This window comes from Ornithorhynchus anatinus, chromosome 2, assembly GCF_004115215.2.
Source record: "Ornithorhynchus anatinus isolate Pmale09 chromosome 2, mOrnAna1.pri.v4, whole genome shotgun sequence".
Lineage (NCBI taxonomy): Eukaryota > Metazoa > Chordata > Mammalia > Monotremata > Ornithorhynchidae > Ornithorhynchus > Ornithorhynchus anatinus.
The window spans coordinates 22,136,733-22,157,063 of record NC_041729.1 but is presented as its reverse complement, the minus strand read 5'-3'; the positions used below and the strand labels follow the sequence as shown (position 1 = coordinate 22,157,063).

Genomic DNA, 20,331 nt, shown 5'->3' with positions numbered 1-20,331 from the left:
GTCCTGCATGGCGCTCACAGTCGAAGTAGAAGGGAGAACAGGTATTTAATCCCCATTTTACAGTTAAGAGAACTGAGGCACGGAGAAGTGAAGTGACTTGCTCAAGATCACACAGCAGACAAGTGGCAGAGCCGGGATTAGAACCCAGGTCCTTCTGACTCCCACTCCGGTGCTCTATCCACTAGGCCATGCAGCTTCTCATCCCTTCAAATGGATCCTATCTGCAGAAAGTCAAATAGCCAAATGCCCACTTGATCAGGTCTCATTAGAAGACAACAACAAAAATCATCTTATGTTTCCCACTCACTTTTGGGAATTCATGAAATTGCAATCAGAAATTACAGTAGGTCAACTGGACCAGTTCTCTGTCTCCAGTCCAGGGGACCTCTAAACCATTCAGAATTGTTGGGGTTGTTTTCCTTACTTCAAGCTCTCCAAGAATGGAAATTCACAACCGCCTTGAAGCCCATTCTGAAGTTGTTTTCATCCTTTAGGCTATGTGGGACTGAAGCACCTTCTAATTTAATGTAAGCCCATTTGCTCCCCATGTAGCCCTTTGAAGATATGGAGTACCCTGACATTATCATTAAAGTTTATCTTATCTTCTTTTCAGTTAATGAAGAAGACCTTCTTTGGCTTTCTTCCACATCAGTTTCCAGATCTGTCAAATAGTTCTGTGTACAAATAAGCTCTAGCATAATGAGACAGATTTATCAAGAGAGTGCATGTTTACATAGGACCAAATAGCTAGTTGTGCCAAATATATTGCACTGAAACTTACATAATCATTTCCGAAACATCTTTTCCTATTTCAAGCCAAAGAAGCATCAGGGCTTGTAAAGGTCATAAAAAAGCAACCAAAAATGAATTCACGTAGGATTAGTTAACATATGTGAAATGTCTTTTAGCTCTTTAGAAGTAAGGTGACATACAAATCCAGCATTCTTTGCTAAGAGTTGTACAAAGAAGAGAAGCAGCGTGGCCTACGTGGCCTAGTGGAAAGAGCATGGGCCTGGGAGTCAGAGGACTTGGGTTCTAATCCTAACTCTGCCACAAGTCTGCTGTGTGACTGTGGGCAAGTCATTTGATTTCTCTGTGCCTCAGTTACCTCATCTGTAAAATGGGGATTAAGTCTCTGAGCCCCATTTGGGACATGGACTGTGTCCAACCTGATTAGCTTGCAATTACTCCAGATCTTAGCACAGTGTCTAGCACATACTAAGCTCTTAAATTTCATAAAAAAAAGCACACCAAAGAATGAAACAAATCAAAACAAATGGAAATAGATTAATCTGCAGATTCTAACCGATCCAAGTAGGGATGAAAGATCAAATGCTGCATTAAACATTTGGGAGATGTTAGTAGAATTAGAAGACACGATAACCCTGCCCTTAAGGAGTTTATAAGCTAGGGGGAGAGGAGTCAGACAATAAAATCCATCACAGATGAGAGGCAGAAGGAAAAGGAACATACACATGAGTTAGTACTGAAATAATAGAATTTGTAAGGTACTTTGGGAGGTTGTGACTATTCAAGTACTTAGGGGCATAAAAGTTCTGAAGTGGCAGTTGAAGAAATAGGAACTGGGTGAAGGAAATTCATCAAAAAAAGTCTCTTGGAAAAGAGGTGGTTTCAGAAGGCTTTGAAGATGGGCTGATTGTGGGCAGGGAATGTGTCTGTTTATTGTTGTATGTACTCTACCAAGAGCTTAGTACAGTGCTCTGCACACAGTGTTCAATAAATACGATTGAATGCATGAATGAAAATGGGAAAAGCTGGTGTGCGATGGATTTGATTGGGGGGGTTAGGGGATAGTTTCAGGCAGCAGGATGTGCTCTCCACCTGCTATCTCCCTCGCCCTTTAAATCAATCAATCGACGATATTTATTGAGTGCTAGATGTGGGCAGAACACTGCGCTAAAAGTGCTTGGAGGGTACAGTAGAGTTGGTAGACATGTTCCCTGCCCACGAGGAGCTCATAGTCTAGATGGGAAGACAGACATCAAAATAAATAAGTAAATTACGGATATATACATAAGCACTATGGGGCCGAGGATGGGGTGAATACCAAGTGCTTAAAGATGCTTACTCCCTCTCATCTGTTCCTAATTTTCACCCCACATTCTTCCCTCTCCCAAGGTTAACCTTTTAAGCCCCTAGTTCCAAATTCTCTTGTCTCCTGACCAGTGGTCATACGTTTATCTCCGTCTGGAATGCTTTCCCTCCTCCTCTTATCATCCCGGGCTACTCTCAAATTCACCAAACTGTCCTGCCCATTCTTCAAACCCTCCTGAAATAGCTCCTCCTTTAAGAGGCTTTCCCTGGCTAAACTCCCCATCTGGGTGGTCTTAGCCAGCCATTAATTAGCTCTTTGCAAATTTTCCAGAATACCAGCTTATCTGTTTGTTATCTATTAAATCATTTTAATGCTTACTTTGATTTTTGATCATCTGCATTGTTGCTTCTACTCTTTTATCTTTTGTATATTTGGCAATTTCTGTGTGTTTGTTTCTCACTTTAAATGGCAAGTTCCTTGAGGAGGAGAATAGCTCCCTCTTCATCATCTTTTATTGGTGATATCAATGATGATTATGATGGAGAGGTTCTTAGTGCTATGGGGTAGGAGTGTGGGTCGAATCAGTCAATCATATTTATTGAGTGCTTGCTGTGTGCAGAGCACTGTACTAAGCGATTGGGGGAGTGTGGAATTATGGAAGGTGAATGGGTGTTGTTGGGTATATATGCTGGCATTTGTGTAACCTGTGTTAGGAGTCCTGTGTGTCAGTGATGCAGCTAAGTTGGGCTCTCAAAGTGACAGGATGGAGCTCACAGAAGTCCATGATTCTTATGGTTACTTTTCACCACACTGCAGAGAAGAGGACACTAGTAGCTACAAAATGGAAGGGGTCAGGGTTTGCCCAGATTCCCCTGCCTTTCCCATGTGGCATGATCCATGTGGCATGGCCTCCACCCGACCCAACACTAGCCAGACTCCATCAGAAGACCTCAAACCTACTGCCAGCTCTATGGCCAAGGGACAAATCACAGAGCTAGAGCCATGATGCTCCACTTCTGTCTCTGAAGGACCACCTGTCTGTCCCTTCTCTGCCTTTCTGCTCTCCCCGCAGCCACCTTCCTTGCCTTCTTCCCCATCAGAAGGAGGGGAGTAAGAATATCCTGGGCTGGTGAATTTTGGATGATATCAGAAGTCCAATCCCCATCGTTATTGAACGTCCCGGTTCTGTTACATTGTACTCTCCCAAGCGCTTAGTACAGTGGTCTGCCCACAGCACCCAATAAATCTGATTGATTGATTGTCTCCCAGGTCACCCAGGGTCCCTGGCCACCAAGTCCAGAAGCACACCTCTGATGGGCTTCAGAGTACAACTGAAGAATGGTCCCCCTGATTCCCCCAGCAGGTCCATTCCTGACCCCAAGATAGGGCTCTCTCTCTCTCTGACAGAAGGACGCACAACTTTTGAGCTGTCTTGAAGCTGATCTCCAGGTCCCAGTCATTTCCTCTAGGCCAGAAGCCCACTTAGAGGCATCCGTGAAGACAGGGATAACCTCTCAGAGTCCTGTTCAACTCCATTGGTGAAAGGTTACTGGAAAACAAAGCCAATTATTGTTCCTGGAGAAAATGAGAAAGAATCTAAGCCTCCTCACTCACTTCGGAATGTCTGTGCTGCATCAATAGTGGCCCGGGAGCTCCCCCTCCTGGCAAAGAACAGAACAGCACCGAAACTAGAGCACTGAGGCCTTCATTCAATCGTATTTATTGAGCGCTTATTGTGTGCAGAGCACTGTACTAAGCACTTGGGAAAGTACACGACAGCAGTAAAAAGCGACAATCCCTGACCCCAATGATCTAGAGTCCACAAGGCCGCTCCTCAGTCCTGCACAGAAGCAGCGTGGCTCAGTGGAACGAGCACAGGCTTGGGAGTCAGGGGTCACAGGTTTGAATCCCCGCTCTGCCCCTTGTCAGCTGTGTGACTGGGGGCAAGTCACTTAACTTCTCTATGCCTCAGTTCCCTCGTCTGTAAAATGGGGGTTAAGACTGTGAGCCTCACGTGGGACAACCTGATTACCCTGTATCTACCCCAGCGCTTAGAACAGTGCTCTGCACATAGTAAGTGCTTAACAAATACCAACATTATTGAATCCCTAGGCCCCAAATAGGTGGAATTTGCCTGGGCTTGTGTCATCCTTGATGTCGTCAGTGACGAAGAAGAAGATGATGAAAATGATCACCCCTTTTTCTGTCAGAAACTTCCAGTGTTGCTAAACTGGACCTGCTTAATGCTGAAGAAGTAACTGGAAATGGCATAGTGGATAGAGAATGGGCCTGGGAGTCAGAAGAACATGGGTTCTAATCCTGGCTCCGCCACTTGTATGCTGTATGACCTTGGGCAAATCACTTCACTTCTCTGTGTCTCAGTCACCTTATCTGTAAAATGAGGATTGAGACTGTGAGCCCCACGTGGGACGGGGACTGTGTCCAACCTGATTTGCTTGTAACCACCCCAGCGCTTAGTAAGTGCCTGGCACATAGTAAATGCTTACCAAATACCAGATTGGACCAGGCAGGGATTGGCAGGGGACATTCCACCCTGGTGGGACTGCGCATAGGCAGGGTGGGTTGTTATTGAAGACCAGTTAAGATGCAGAATCAATCGGTTGTATTTATTATCTTACTATGTGCAGGGCACTGTACTAAGACCTCAGGAGAATACAGTAGAATTAGAAAACATGTTCCCTGCCCTTAACGAGCTTAGAAGGACATCAAGAGGTCAATCAATCAATCAATCAATGGTTTTTATTGAGCGCTTACCTGGTGAAGAACACAGTAATAAGAAATAGGGAGAGAAGACATGATTCCTGCCCATGAGGAGCTTACAATCGAATGGGGGAGCCAGACATTAAAATAAATTACAGGTAAGAGAATACAACTGAGTTTAAAAATATATACATCAGCCCTTTAGTGGGGGAGGAGGTAGGGTGAGTACCTAAGAGTTTAAGAGGTGAGGACTCAAAGCCTTAGTGATGTGGAAGTGTTGAAGGAGTAGGAAGCAGCATGGGAAGAGCTCCTTGGAAAGAACACGGGCCTGGGAGTCAAAGAATCTAAGTTCTAACCCCTATTCTGCCATTTCTCTGCTGTGTGACCTTGGTTAAGTCGCTTAACTTCTCTGTGCCTCAGTTTCTTCATATGTACTCTCACCTATTTAGACTGTGAGCCCCAGGTGGGATGGGGACTGTGTCCTTCCTGAATATATTGAATAATAATGATGGCATTTTTTAAGCACTCACTATGTGCAAAGCACTGTTCTAAGCACTGGGGGGGGATACAAGGTGATCAGGTTGTCCCACGTGGGGCTCACAGTCTTAATCCCCATTTTACAGATGAGGTAACTGAGGCCTAGAGAAGTGAAGTGACTTGCCCAAAGTCACACAGCCGACAAGCAGCGGAGCTGGGATTAGAACCCATGACCTCTGAATTCCAAGCCCGTGCTCTTTCCACTAAGCCACGCCGCTTTTTGAATCTACCCCAATGGTTAGTGCTGCACTTACCTAGAGAAGCAGCGTGGCTCAGTGGAAAGAGCACGGGCTTTGGAGTCAGAGGTCATGGGTTCAAACCCCAGCTTGGCCACTTGTCAGCTGTGTGACTTTGGGCAAGTCACTTAACTTCTCGGTGCCTCAGTTACCTCATCTGTAAAATGGGGATTAAGACTGTGAGCCCCACGTGGGACAACCTGATTCCCCTGTGTCTATCCCAGCGCTTAGAACAGTACTCAGCACATAGTAAGTGCTTAATGAATACCAACATTATTATTATTATCACTTGGCAGAATAAATATCGTTAAAAATGTGATTAATTAATTAGGATATTTGTTAAGCACTATGTGCCAAGCACTGTACTAAACGCTCAGCTGGAAGCAAGCAAATCGGGCTGGACACAGTCCCTGTCCCATCTAGGGCTCACAGTCTCAGTCCCCATTTTATAGATGAGGTAAATGAGGCCCAGAGAAGTGAAGAGATTTGCCTAAGATAAGTGGGGGGACAGAGGGAAATGTTTAAAGGGTGTGGCATGAGAACCAAGCATCTGGACTTCTGGTTGCAATCAATGTGGTTTTTGTTTACTGCACAAGGTTTTACAGTCATTCTACGAAGGTCATCCACCAAGACGTTGGGAACAGCGAAAACACTTTTGGCAAAGGTTCCAATGAGAACTGAACAGCAGCTCACAACATTTTAATCGAGTAGACCTCGGGAGACTCTGGAGAAGGATGCTTCTCTCTCCAGCAGTGGGGCACAGGGAGCCTGCGGGGAAGGGGGAGCAGAGGAAGCAAAACAGCCTGCAGCAGACATCCAGGTCCAGCCAGCTTTCCCCAGAGGCGGGGCCTCTGAAGCCTCTCTCTGAAGCCTCTCGTTTTCCCAAGCCTGTTAAGAAGTTACATTAATTACATTTCCTCAGGCCTTCTCCTGCTTCTGGAATTCATTAGCCAGACTGGGGACTTTGTTCTGCTCTGGTTTGCTTAATGAGACCTTCAGGTTGGTTGGGTTTGGGGCAGAGTGGGAACTGGGGAGAAAAAGCCCAAGCCACTACTTCCTTGAGACCAAGACAGAGATCAGGGCAGGAAGAGGGTTCTGGATGCAGCTCAGGGGGCTGATGTTGCAGGCTAATGCTAGTTTTTTAAGGGAAATGGAAGAGCAGTGTGCCCTGGTGGATAGAGCAGAGGCCTGGGAGTCAGAAGGAGCTGAGTTCTAATTCCTACTCTACCACTACTCTGCTGTGTGCCCTTGGCAAGTCACTTAACTGCTCTGTGCCTCAGTTACCTTATCTGTAAACTGGGGATTAATACACTGGACTCAGTGTATTTATTGAGTGCTTATTTTATGTAGAGCATCGCTCAATTGTATTTATTGAGTGCTTCCTGTGTTTAGAGCACTGTACTAAGCGCTTGCGCAAGTACAGTTCAACAGAGTTATAATAATAATAATGATGGCATTTGTTAAGCACTTACTATGTGCAAAGCACTGTTCTTAGCACTGGGGAGGATAAAAGATAAAAGATAGAGAAGCAGCGTGGCTCAGTGGAAAGAGCACGGGCTTTGGAGTCAGAGGTCATGAGTTCGAATCCCGGCTCTGCCACTTGTCAGCTGTGTGACTGTGGGCAAATCACTTAACTTCTCTGGGCCTCAGTTACCTCATCTGTAAAATGGGGATGAAGACTGTGAGCCCCATGTGGGACAACCTGATTCCCCTATGTCTACCCCAGCGCTTAGAACAGTGCTCTGCACATAGTAAGCGCTTAACAAATACCAACATTATTAAAAGGTGAGCAGGTTGTCCCAGGTGGGGCTCACAGTCTTCATCCCCATTTTACAGATGAGGTAACGGAGGCACAGAGAAGTAAAGTGACTTGCCCAAAGTCACACAGCTGACAAGCGGCGGAGCTGGGATTTGAACCCATGACCTTTGGCTCCCCAGCCCATGCTCTTTCCACTGAGCCACGCTGCGTAGATATGTTTTGTGACCGTAAGGAGCTTACAGTCTAGAGGGGCAGACAAACATTAAAATAAATTACAGAGTGTAAGGCTATGTATACAAATGCTATGGGACTGTGCAGGTGAATATCAAGTGCTTAAAGGGTACGGATTCAGGTGCATAGGCAACAAAGAGGGGAGGACAGGTAGGGGAAATGAGGCCTTAGTCAGGGAAGGCCCCTTGGAGGAGATGTGTTTTAGGAGGCCTAGATATTCTCCCAAGCACATAGTACAGTACTCTGCACAGAATAAGCCCTCAGTCAATACATATGATCGATTGATTGGTTGGAACTGTAGATTATTTAGTCTGGAGAAGAGAAAGTTTTGGAAGAACTTAGAAACTTCAACTAAATAAAGGGTTCTTGTGGGGAAGGTGGTGGTCAGATGCTCTGTTTTCCCCAAGAGCAGGACAAGAAGAAACAGGGTTAAATGCAAGCAGGAGATAGTCATTCAGGGCGTGACTAGATATTCACTGAGACCAGGTCCAGCCCTCGGGCGCTCAATAAATACCATTACTACTCAAAGATGCTCTGAAGACTCTGTGAGATAAGGGTCCAGAGAGGGCTTTAAATGGTTATTTGTCCACTTGCCCAAGGGGAGTAATGATTTATGAGATGCAAGTGCTGTGTTTAAGTGTGCAGATTTCATCTTTTCCCTCCCTGGATAGCAGCTCAGAGTCGGGAAGATGAAGTGGCTGGGAAACACAAACACCTGTGTGGGTTGGTAAATATTTTTGCACTTAGTCAAACTTTGATTTTTCAAGGATTGGTTGTTCAGTTTGTGGATTATCTAGATCCTCCGCTTCTGCATGCTTCCTGCCTGTCAATCTGCCTGTTTCTCTCTCTGTCTCTCTTCTCCCCTTGCCCCATTTTTCTCAGCCTTTTGGACATTATGATGTCCATTGGCAACTTCAAACCAGTGTTTTGCTCCTTATGGGCAACACTGGATTGAGGTGTGTGCACTGTAAGACTGAAACCAGTGACTAAAATGAGGTTTAGGATCTTTTATTTGTACATTTCAATAAATCAATCAATAGCATTTGACTCTTACTGTGTGAGGACCACTGTACTCGTGGCTTAGTGGAAAGAGCACGGGCTTGAGAGTCAGAGGTTGTGGGTTCTAATCGCAGCTCCACCACTTAACAGCTGTGTGACTTGCCCAAAGTCGTCTCTAACTTCTCTGTGTCTCAGTTCCCTCATCTGTAAAATGGGGATTAAGTCTGTGAGCCCCCCCTTGGGACAACTTGATGACCTTGTGTCTATCCCAGTGCTTAGAACAGTGCTTGGCACATAGTAAGCGCTTAACAAATACCATCATCATTATTATTATTATTGGGAAAGTAGAATATAACAGAGTTGGTAGAAATATTTCCTGTCCACAGTGAGATAATTTTGTATATTCCTCCTGTTTCCACTGCCACAGATAGCTGAGTCAATTGAATTTGCGATGCGTTGCAGGCTCAAACAGTACTTCAGAGAGGGAGACACTCCCAAGGCAGGAAAAATCTCCATTTGTCATAGCTAGCAATGATCTCCGAGAGGGATTAACCAGCACTCGACCTCTCTGATGGCTGCTCAGGAAGGTCATTGCTGCCGCCACCCTCAGGGGAGAGCATTCCCAAGGAGAGGAGTCTTCTTGTTCGGAGAGGGCTGCTATCTCATCTCAGAAAGTTCTCATTTTGTGGAGGGAAGGCTGCTCTCTCATCTCAGAAAGTTCTCATTTCGTGGCTCTGCTCCAACCCTCTTCTGCGGGGGCCATCCTCAAATTCAGAGTAGGGGGTGAGACCAGGTGTGACAGGCTTATGCAGGGGGACCCTACCCTGGTGGCATAGGGAGGAGACAGTCTGGTAGCCTTGTTCTCTGCCAAGGGCCTGTGGCACTGACCCCATAACTGAGCAGTTGTGTTCAGTGCAACCCTCAATCAATCCATCAGCTCTCAATCAATCAATAGAGCAATGTTTTTATTCAGCGCTTACTATATGCAGAGCACTGTACTAAGTGTTTAGGAGAGGACAGTATAACAGATTTGATGGATATCACTATCATTACCACCCTCAGGATTTGTAGAACAGAGAGGTGTATTATTCAGCGACACCCCGCTGGGTATGATGATAATAATAATTCTATTTTTTGCTATTGTTCTTGTCTGTCTCCCCCGATTAAACTGTAAGCCCATCAAAGGGCAGGGACTGTCTCTGTTACCGATTTGTACATTCCAAGCGCTTAGTACAGTGCTCTGCACATAGTAAGCCCTCAATAAATACTATCGAATGAATGAATAATGATAATCAGTAAAGTTTTATTAAGCTTTTACTATGAGCCAAGCACTCTATTAAGCCCTGGGGCAGATACAAGATAATCAGGCTGGACACAGGCTGGACACAGTCCCTGCCCCAACTGGGGCTCACAGTCTAAATCAGAGGGAAGAAGATTTAATCCCTGTTTTATGAATGCAGTAACTGAGACACAGAGAAGTGACTTTTTTAATGGTACTTGTTAAGCACTTACTATGTTCCAGGCACTGTACTAAATGCTGGGGTAGATACAAACTAATCAGGTTGGGCACAGTCCATGTCCCACGAGGGGCTCCCAGTCTTAATCCCCATTTTACTGCTGAGGTAACTGAAGCACAGAGAAGTTAAGTGACTCACCCAAGGTCACCCAGCAGACAAGAGGCAGAGTCAGCATTAGAACCTAGATCCCCTGACTTTCAGGCCCATGTTCTTTCCACTAGGCCATGCTGTTTTCTTTCATATTCTATCCTTATGTTCCAAAGCGATAGCAACCCAGTCAATTATCATCTGCAGATATAAGTGTATTTGCAGTACCTTCATGCACAATCTAGGTTAGAAGAAAGGAAAAACACTTTCTTGAGGGATTCCTTTCAGAAAGGATTAACTCACACTCTGGCTCTCTTCTATGACACACGGTTCCCATTTTTATGTTAATAATAATGATAAGCATGGTATTTATTAAGCACTTACTGTGTGCCAAGCACTGTACTAAGTGCTGGGTAGATGCATGATAACAGGATACAAACAGTACTCATAGTCTAAGAAGGATGGCAAATCACCATTTTACGCATGAGGACAGAGAAGTTAAATGACTTGTCCAAGGTCATGCAGGCAAGCAAGTGGCAGCCAGGATTAGAATCCAGGTTTTCAGACTCCTGGGCCTGTGCTCTTTCCACTAAGTCACAATGTTTATTCACACTGGGTCTTTACTCCCAGATACCCCAATCCAGTTCTTCAAAAGTCATGCTGGCATCCAAAGAATAGGGCTAGACCCAGTGGGGAAGGACCTGAATAGAGACTACAAAGTGCTTTTTGACCCAGCAAAATGAAGAGGCCTGGGACTTGAGAAGGAGATAGGATATAATTCCCGCTCTGCCACTTGTCTGCTGTGTGACCTTGCAACACTTCAAAGACCTTGAAGTGACCTTGCACTTCACTTCTCTGAGCCTCAATTAATTCATCTGCTCTGTGGCCCATGTGGGACAGGGACTGAGTCCAACCCAATTTGCTGGTATCCACTCAGGACTTACTTAGTCCGGTGCTTACAGTCTCAGCCAGGGCCCAGGCTAGTTAACAGTATCTGGAAAAAAGTGGCTTAAAGCTGGAATGTTCTGTTCCCATTTCCCCCCGCCCCCTGGTATCCAATGGAGTTACTCCCCTGTGCAAGGAAGTAATGAACAGTTTTGTCACCACCTGTTTAGAGTTTTGCTAACTCAACTGACATCAGGCCAAGTGTTTTCAGTCAGTGACATCAGGCAAGCCTGTTGATGGACAGACTTCTGGGATTGGTTCTCTGGAGGAGATTAAAGGTTGAGGAGAGGCTAGAGAACAACTGAGGCACTAAGAGGGAATGAATGGAGGAAGAGAAAGCTGCAGTGTATCTGGACCTGAATTCCACAATGAGAAGTATTTCCTCAAACTGGGCAAACCAGTTTCTAAGAACTATGAAAAAAGAAAGGTATGGTTTGTTTGGATAACTGAGGACCAAAAGTATCCTAAATTCTCAATTAATATTAATAGTGGTATTTGTTATGGCCTTATTATATATGCCATTCATTCAATCATATTTATTGAGTGCTTACTGTGTGAAGAGCACTGTACTAAGTGCTTGGAAAGTATAATTCAGCAACAAAAAGAGACAATCCTTGCCTACAATGGGCTCACAGTCTAGAAGGGGGGAGTCAGACATCAAACAAGTAAGCAGGCATCAATAGCATCAATATATATAGAATTAGAAATGTAAGCACATCACTTATAAAATGAATAGAATTACAACTATGTACATGTACACACAAACGCTATGGGGAGTGGGGGTAGAGCAGAGGGAGCAAGTGGGGGTTATGGGGAGGGAAGGCAGAGAGGAAAAGGGGGATTTAAGCTGGGAAGGCCTCCTGGAGGAGGTGAGCTTTCAGTAGATATCTGAAATACAAATCCGCTAGTTTGGTAGATTTGAGGAGGGAGGGCATTCCAGGCCAGAGGTAGGACGTGGGTCGATGGCGGGACAGGCGAGAACAAGGCACAGTGAAAAAGTTAGCAGCAGAGGAGTGGAGTGGGGGGGCTGGGCTGGAGAAGGAGAGAAGGGAGGTGAGGTAGGAGGGAACAAGGTTATGAAGAGCTTTGAACCCAGTAGGGAAGACTTTTTGCTTGATATGGAGGTTGGTAGAAAACCACTGGAGACTTTTGGGGGGGTGGAGACATGGCCAGCTAACGTTTCTATAGAAAGATAATCCAGGCAGCAGAGTGAAGTATAGACTGAAGTGAGGAGAGACAGGAGGTTGGGAGATCAGAAAGGATGCTGAAGTAGTAATCCAGTCAGGATATGATGAGTGATTGGTCCTAATGTGGTAGCAGTTTGGATGGAGAAGAAAGGGTGGATCTTGGCGATGTTATGAAGGTGAGACCGGCAGGTTTTGGTAACCGATTGGCTATGTGGGGTGAATAAGAGTGTGGAGTTAGGGATGACACTAAGGTTGTGGGCTTGTGTCAAGTATTGTACTAAGAGCAAGGGTAGATATACGATAATCAGGTTGGACATGATCCTCTGCTCCAGTTGGGGTTCACAGTCTAAGCAGGAGAAAGAACAGGTATTAAATTTCCATTTTTCAGATGAGGAACTGAGCCATCTGGAAGTTATACTTGCTCAAGGTCACAAAACAGGCAAAAGGCAGAGCTGGGATTTGAACCCACATCTTCTGACTCCCAGGCTTGTGCTCTTACCACTAAGTTATACCAGTCCCACTTGCCTGGGAAGCACCATAGTCTAGTTGACAGAACAATGGCCTGCAAGTCAGAGACCTAGGGTCTAATTCAACCTTTGCCACTTGCCTGCTGTTTAACCTTGAGTAAGTCACTTCACTTCTCTGTGCCTCAGTTATCTCATCTGTAAAATGGGGATTAAGAATGTGAGCTCCTTGTGGGAGAGGGACTGTGACCAACCTGATTCATTTGTATCTAACCCAGTGTTTTTGGCATGCAATTGCTTAACAAGTACCACAATTATTATTTCTGATAATTGCCTCAGTTTCCTCAACTGAAAAATGAGGATTCTTTATCTGTTTTCCTTCCGACTTAGACTATGATTCCCCACGTGGGACAGGGACTGTGTCCAGCCTGATTGATTTGCATCAAACCCAGAGTTTAGAATAGTTCCTGACACATAGTAAGCACTTAGCAAGTACCACTAAAAAGAAAAGCAATCTTTCCCATCTGAAGCTTGAATTATCCAGGTATTTGGCCTGCTTGGCCTCAGCTGAGATCAGTGAAGGTTTCCCTGCTGGGAGTTGGGTGGGGCGGAAGAGGGGAGGAGATGGTTTATAGTATCTGCTCCTTTGGGGATTGCGGGTCTAAGGTGGAGGTGAATCAGCATTAGTGGTTTGCTTGTCTCCCCTTTAGGCAGCCCTCTGAGACATGACCCAGCCCAGAATGAAAATAATGATATGTCTTGGTTGTCTTTGGTGCTTAATTGAGACTGGGAGGGGTGCTGGGTGTTAGCCACTGACACCTCGGTGGCTGGAAGGCTGGTCCAGGAGGAAGAGGTGGAGAAGGGGCAGATTTATATTGTACTCCCCCCCTCCCCCCCCATGTGCTTAGTACGGTGTTTTGCACACAGTAAATGCTCAAAAAATACAATTGAATGAATGAGTGTCCCCTAGTGGAAAGAGCACAGGCCTGGGAGGCCGAGGGCTTGGGTTCGAACCCTGACTCTGCACTTATCTGCTGTGTGACCTTGAGCAAGTTGCTTTTCACTTTGCTGTGCCTCAGTACCCTCATCTGCAAAATGGGGATTCAATATCTGTTCTCACTCCTGCTTAGAGTGTGAGCTCTGTGAAGAGCAGGGACTGTAACCCACCTGATTGTTTTGCATCTATCCCAGAGTTTAATACCATGCTTGGCACATAGTAAGGGCCATTATTAAATCAATTGTATTTATTGAGCACTTACTGTGTGCAGAGCATTATACTAAGTGCTTGGGAGAGTACAATAAAACAGGCACACTTTCTGCCTAATACTTCTGTGACCAAGTAATTGGAGAGGCCCTTGGTTCTATGAACAAAGCTCCCATTCTGGTCTGAGACTCTGTCAGACAAAACCAGTAACCTTGGCATTACCCTTGACTTCTCTCATTAAACCCACATGTTCAATCCATCACTAAATTTTGTCATTTTGACCTTCACAATATTGCTAAAACTTGTCCTTTCCTCTCCATCCAAACTGCCATACGTTAATCCAGTCACTTATCCTATCCCACCTTGATTACTCTATCAAACTCCTTGCTAACCTCCCTGCCTCCTCTCTCTCCCCACTCAAGTCTATGCTTCACTTTGCTGCCCCAATCATTTTTCTTCAGAAATGTTTGGGCCATGTTTCCCCACTTCTCAAGAAACTCCAGTGGCTGCTGGTTACCTCAGGATCAAATAGAAATTCCTCACCATTGGCTTTAAAGCATTCAATCACCTTGCCTCCTCCTACTTTACCTCACTACTCCTATTACAACCCAACCCACTTTGCTCCTCTAATGCCAGCCTACTCACTGTACCTTGATCTCATCGCTGACCTCATGTCCACATCTTGCCTCTGGCCTGAAAAGCATCCCCTTCCTCATATCCAACGTATAATCATTCTCCCCTCCTTCAAAGCCTTAATGAAGACACATCTCCCCCAGGAGGCCTTCCCTCACTAAGCCCTCCTTTCTTCTTCTCCCACTTCATTCTCCCTGACTCTCTTTTTATTCATTCCACCCTCCCAGCCCCACAGCACATATGTACATATCTGTAATTATATTGTCTGTCTCCCCCTCTAGTTTATAAGCTCATCGTGGGCAGGGAATGTCCCTGTTTATTTTTGTACCTATTCCACATATTTACTTAATACAGTGCTTTGCACACAGTGAGCGCTCAGTAAATACATAACTGTCTACAGTTGCTGGGGCTGAACCCTGTTAAGACTTTCCCCATACTCAGCCCCATCTGTTTCCTCTGGGATATATGAAGCAGAGAGGAAGTCATTACTTGTCAGGATTTGCCAGTTCTGAGGCAGGGAGATGGCTAGATTGTTAGCATTTCCCCCTTTCCTTTAGTTTGAAGTGTTGAAAAATGTGACTCAGCACTGAAGCCATCTGGGCTGATGCCCTGGGTAACAATTGGGTTTAGCATGCTGTGAGTGTCTTAATAGAGCTAATAATGATGATAATGAGGCTCCTCAGACCTGGGCTGGATGTAGGTAGGCCTGAGGCAGCTCCTGAGTGGAGCACTCCCCCCACCAAATGGCAGTAGGAAGGAAGCAGGGGTACTTGGGAGGAAGTGATGGCTGCAGTGGGGGCAGAGCATTAAATGTGCTGTTGCTCTGCTCATGTTACTAGATGCTTCCCAGGACCCTACCTTGGCATGAGCGTTGAAGCTGTGTGGCCTAGTGGAAAGAGCACAGGCCAGAGAGCCTGTGTTCTAATCACAGCTCTGCCCCATCCTGCTTTGTGACATTGAGCAAGTCATTTAACCTCACTACCTCAGTTTCCTCATTTTTAAAATGAGGATAAAAATACCTGTTCTCCTTCCTACTTAGACTGTGAGCCTGGTGAGTGACCATGACTGTGTCCAATCTGCTTATCTTGTATCTCCCCCAGTGCTTAGAACAGATCAGCGTTTTGGTACAAAGTAAGTTCGTAATAAATACTGTTGTTATTACTATTAAGGAGCAGGGGCATCTTAATACTAATTATGGTATTTCATTCAATCAATTCATTCAATCTTATTTATTGAATGCTTACTACATGCAAAGCACTGTACTAAGCACTTGGGAGAATACAACAGACACATTCCCTGCCCACAAAGAGCTCACAGTCTAAAGGGGGAGATGACCTTTAATATGTGTAAATAAGTAAATTACAGATATATACATATGTGCTGTGGGGATGGGAGGGAGGATGAATGAAGGGAGCAAGTCAGGGAGATGCAGAAGGGAGTGGGAGAAGAGGAGAGGAGGGCTTAGTCAGAGAAGGCTTCTTGGAGGAGATGTGCCTTCAATAAGGCTTTGAAGTCGGGGGGAAAGCAATTATCTGCCTGATGGAGGGAGGGAGTATTTGTTAAGCACTTACTATGTGTGTCAAGCACTGTTCTAAGCACTGGGGGAGATGCAAGCTGTCCCACATGGGAGTCACAGTCTTAACCCCCATTTTACAGATGATGTAACTGAGGCCCAAAGAAGTTAAGTGACTTGCCCAAAGTCACACAGCAGACAACTGACAGAGCTGGTATTAGAACCCAGTTCCTACTGACTCCCAGGCCCATGCTCCATTCACTAGGCCATGCTTCTCTTCTGGGGAAAAGAGTAGTGGCCATGGATCTGGACCGAAAGACTAACTGACAAGAGGCATTGTGAAGTCACTGCCTCATGGGTGGATTTATTTAAGTCTGTAGCTTATAGGGTGTCTGCCCAACTCCTTGGGAGGTTTGGGAATGAATTTGAAGTAGCAAGATCAATTGCATTTATTGAGTGCTTACTAGGGGCAAAACAAGATGGTGAGAAAGTGTGGCTTGGTTGCTGGAATGTAAATCAACGAATCAATTATCATACCTTATCTTGAGGGGGTTGGTATGGAGGGAGAGGTGAGGAGAGATGGGGCAGAGGGCTGGGGTCTAGATGCGGCATGGGATAGTGGATAGAGCACGGGTCTGGGAGTCAGGAGAACATAGGTTCTAATCTCTGCTCTGCTTCCTGTCTGCTGTGTGGCCTTGGGCAAGTCACTTCACTTCTCCTCAGGGACCTCATCTGTAAAATGGGGATGAAAACTGTGAGCCCCATATGGGACAGGATCTGGGTCTAACCTGATTACCTTGTATCTACCCCAGAGCTTGGAACAGTGCCTGGCATATAGTAAGTGTTTAACAAATACCATCATTATTATTAGTATACCTTGATTCTGCAGAGAGATTTTATCTTTCTAATATCTGTCGGCATGGGGCAAATGGATCAGAGGAGAAAAGTTTATGGGAACCTTCAGAGCACAGATGGAACAATAGGAGAATTCTAGTAATTTTAATCTCAACACAATGGGGCTGATCACTGACAGGCCACGGTGGTGCAGTTGGGGCAGTTTTGGTGTGGGATTTTTGTGTCAATGGGCCTGCTAATTGGCCTGGATTAGCCTCAATTGCCTATAGATGCTGGCCATCCTGTTTGGTGCTCAGATGAAAGGCTGGCAACCGTCTGCTCAAGGCTCAGGCCGCAAAGAAGCAGAGTAGCCTAGTGGACAGAGCATGGGCCTGGGAGTCTACTAAGCCATGCTGCTTCTTTAGGAGCTATTCTCTGCATTCTAGGAGAGAAAGTAGCAGGAAATAAAACATTAACCCTGGTGACTCAAGAAGCCTACTCTGTGGGAGGTGGAAAGCTGTTGTATAAGAAACTTTCAATCAGGTCCTACAAATTAATGCTAATTAGGGAACTGGAGACAAATACATTTTAAGAGACATGCCTGGAACTGAAAGTTTTCATCAAAAATAATGCAGGAAATGATCAATTCTGTATCCCTTTGAAGCTCTGTAGAGAAACTTAAAAACACCCCAGAGAAAGCACCATCCCATTCCACTCAACAGTGTGAATTTCTCATAAAAGTCACCCGCCACAAGCAATGAATCGGAATGCATTGGCAAAGCTGCTTAAAGGGGTGGTGAGGATAGTAGCATTCTTCTATGTTCTCATCTCTGACAGAAACAGTAGAAAATGTTTCATCCTCATGGTACTGGGAGACTGGTCTTGGGTCCCAGCCTCTAAATCAAGCCTGCAATTGAGTAGGTATTTCATTCACTCAGCCCCCAGATTTCATCGTCAGCCGCCAAACCGGAGGATGGGATGGAGCCAGTCACAGAAGAGGTCTGGGGGACCAAAAAGGGAGGGAGGAGAAGTCACTGGGGGCACATCAGATGCCAGGAGAAAAGGCTTGATCTCTTTCTCCTAGACTGTAACATCACTGTGGGCAGGGCATATGTCTGTTTATTGTTATATTGTACTCTCCCAAATGCTTAGTACAGTGCTCTGCCCACAGTAAATGTTAAGTATGATTGAATGAATGAATGCTACAGCTGCTGAACAGACATGAGCCAGAAGGCAGAGTTCACAGACCAAGCCCCACGGGCCCGAAAAGTGAAATGATTTGCTCGGTGTCATCCAGTGGGAGCCAGTGGTTCTGGGAAGGAGCCAAGCAGCATGGCCTAGTGGACAGAGCACGACTTTAAGATCCCTAATCCTGGCTCTGCTACTTGTCTGTTGTGTGGGCAAGTCACTTCACTTCTCTGTGCTGCAGCTACCTCATCTGTAAATTTGGGTTTGATACTGTGAGCTCCAGGTGGGACAGGGAGTGCAACCATTCTACCTCAGAGCTTAGTACAGTGCCAGACACATAGTAAATACTTAACAAACATAAAAAGGGAGTCCTGCAGAGCTGCTAGGACTTATGGGTTAATCCTCTGCTACCCAGGTAGGGAAGGCGCCGGTGGTCAAGGCTACGGGCAGTGCTGGAAGGCTCCCAGACTTGTTCAAGCCACTAGACCCCTCTCCTACTCATAAACACACAAAAAAACTTGGGCTCCCCTGCTGAGTAAAGCCAGATGGCAGGACTCATTCATTCAGTAGTATTTTTTGAGCGCTTACTATGTGCAGAGCACTGTACTAAGCACTTGGAATGTTCAATTGGGCAACAGATAGAGACAATCCCTGCCCAACGACGGGCTCACAGTCTAATCGGGGGAGACAGACAGCAGAGCAAAACAGAACGAAACAAAAACAAGACAACATTATCACGATAAATAGAATCAAGGGGAGGTATACCTCATTAGCAAAATAAATAGGGTAATAAAAATATATACAAATGAACACAGTTCTGAGGGAAGGGGGGAGAAGCAGAGGGAAAGGGGGCTCAGGTGAGGTGAAGGGGAAGGAGCAGAGGGTGGAGGGGGAGCAGAGGGAAAAGGGGGGAGCTCAGTCTGGGAAGGCCTCTTGGAGGAGGTGAGCTCTCAGTAGGGCTTTGAAGAGGGGAAGAGAGTTAGTTTGGTGGACATGAGGAGGGAGGGCATTCCAGGACAGCGGTAGGATGTGGGCCAGAGGTCAATGGCGGGATAGGCATGAACGGGGGACGGTGAGGAAGTGAGCGGCAGAGGAGCGGAGCGTATGGGGTGGGCACTAGAAAGAGAGAATGGAGGTGAGGTAGGAGGGGGCAAGGTGATGGAGAGCTTTGAAGCCAAGAGTGAGGAGTTTTGTTTCATGCAGAGGTTGATGGACAACCACTGGAGGTTTTTAAGGAGGGGAGTGACATGCCCAGAGCTTTTCTGTAAGAAGATGATCCAGGCAGTGGAATGAAGAATAGACTGGAGTGGGGAGAGACAGGAGGAGGGGAGATCAGTGAGAAGGCTGATACAATGATCCAGTCGGGATATTATGAGAGCTTGTACCAGCACGATAGCCGTTTGGATGGAGAGGAAAGGGTGGATCTTGGCGATACTGTAAAGATGAGACCGGCAGGCATTGGTGCCGGATTGGATATGTGAGGTGAATGAGAGAGCTGAATCATGGATGACACCAAGGTTGCGGGCTTGTGAGATGGGAAGGATGGTCGTGCCATCCACGGTGACAGGGAAGTCAAGAAGAGGACAGGGTTTGGGAGGGGAGATAAAGAAGATAAGTTTTGGACATGTTGAGTTTTAGGTGGCGGGCAGACATCCAGGTGGAGACATCCTGGAGGCAGGAGGAGATATGAGCCTGAAGGGAGGAGGAGAGAACAGGGGAGGAGATGTAGATTTGGGAGCAGTGTGGTCAGCTGGATAGCACTTAGTAAAAGTGCCTAGCTCATAATAAGCACTTACCAAATATCATAGTTGTTATTATAGAGCACGGACCTGGGAGTCAGAAGGACCTGGGTTCTAATCCCAGCTGCTCCATTTGTCTGCTGTGTAATTTCGGGTAAGTCGGTTCACTGTAAAATGGAGATTAAGACTGTGAGCTCTGCGTGGGACAGGGACTGTGTCCAAACTGTCTTGCATCTACCCCAGTGCTTAGGACTCTGCATAGCACATAGTAAGCACTTAACATATACCATTAAAAAAATTATCCCTTTCCCCCAGGAGGGCTTTAATGGCATTATTGCATGAGCCTCTTCTTGAATCTGGCAAGTGAGGAGGGAGAAGGGACGATAAGGACCTTTCCTGTCCAGGTTGGGTGGGTGATTAAGCAAGCACAACCCTCTTTCCAGAGACTGTGAGTTCTGTGAGGGCAAGGAGCCTTGATTAT

The 20,331-nt window shown here is 45.9% G+C and overlaps 1 protein-coding gene across 2 annotated transcripts in view; it reads left to right on the top strand.

Moving 5' to 3' along the window:
* GGT1 (gamma-glutamyltransferase 1) overlaps positions 1-20,331 on the top strand; it is a 96,934-nt gene that overhangs the window by 8,919 nt on the left and 67,684 nt on the right. Inside the window, exon 1 of one of the 2 annotated variants that reach the window (XM_029048010.2) lies at positions 11,379-11,515. The exons of the other annotated variant lie outside the window; for it this stretch is intronic. Coding sequence (XP_028903843.1) covers positions 11,412-11,515 — 104 coding nt within the window. The 5' untranslated portion in view covers positions 11,379-11,411. Of the gene's footprint in view, positions 1-11,378; positions 11,516-20,331 lie in introns of those variants that run through there. 2 annotated transcript variants of the gene reach the window in all.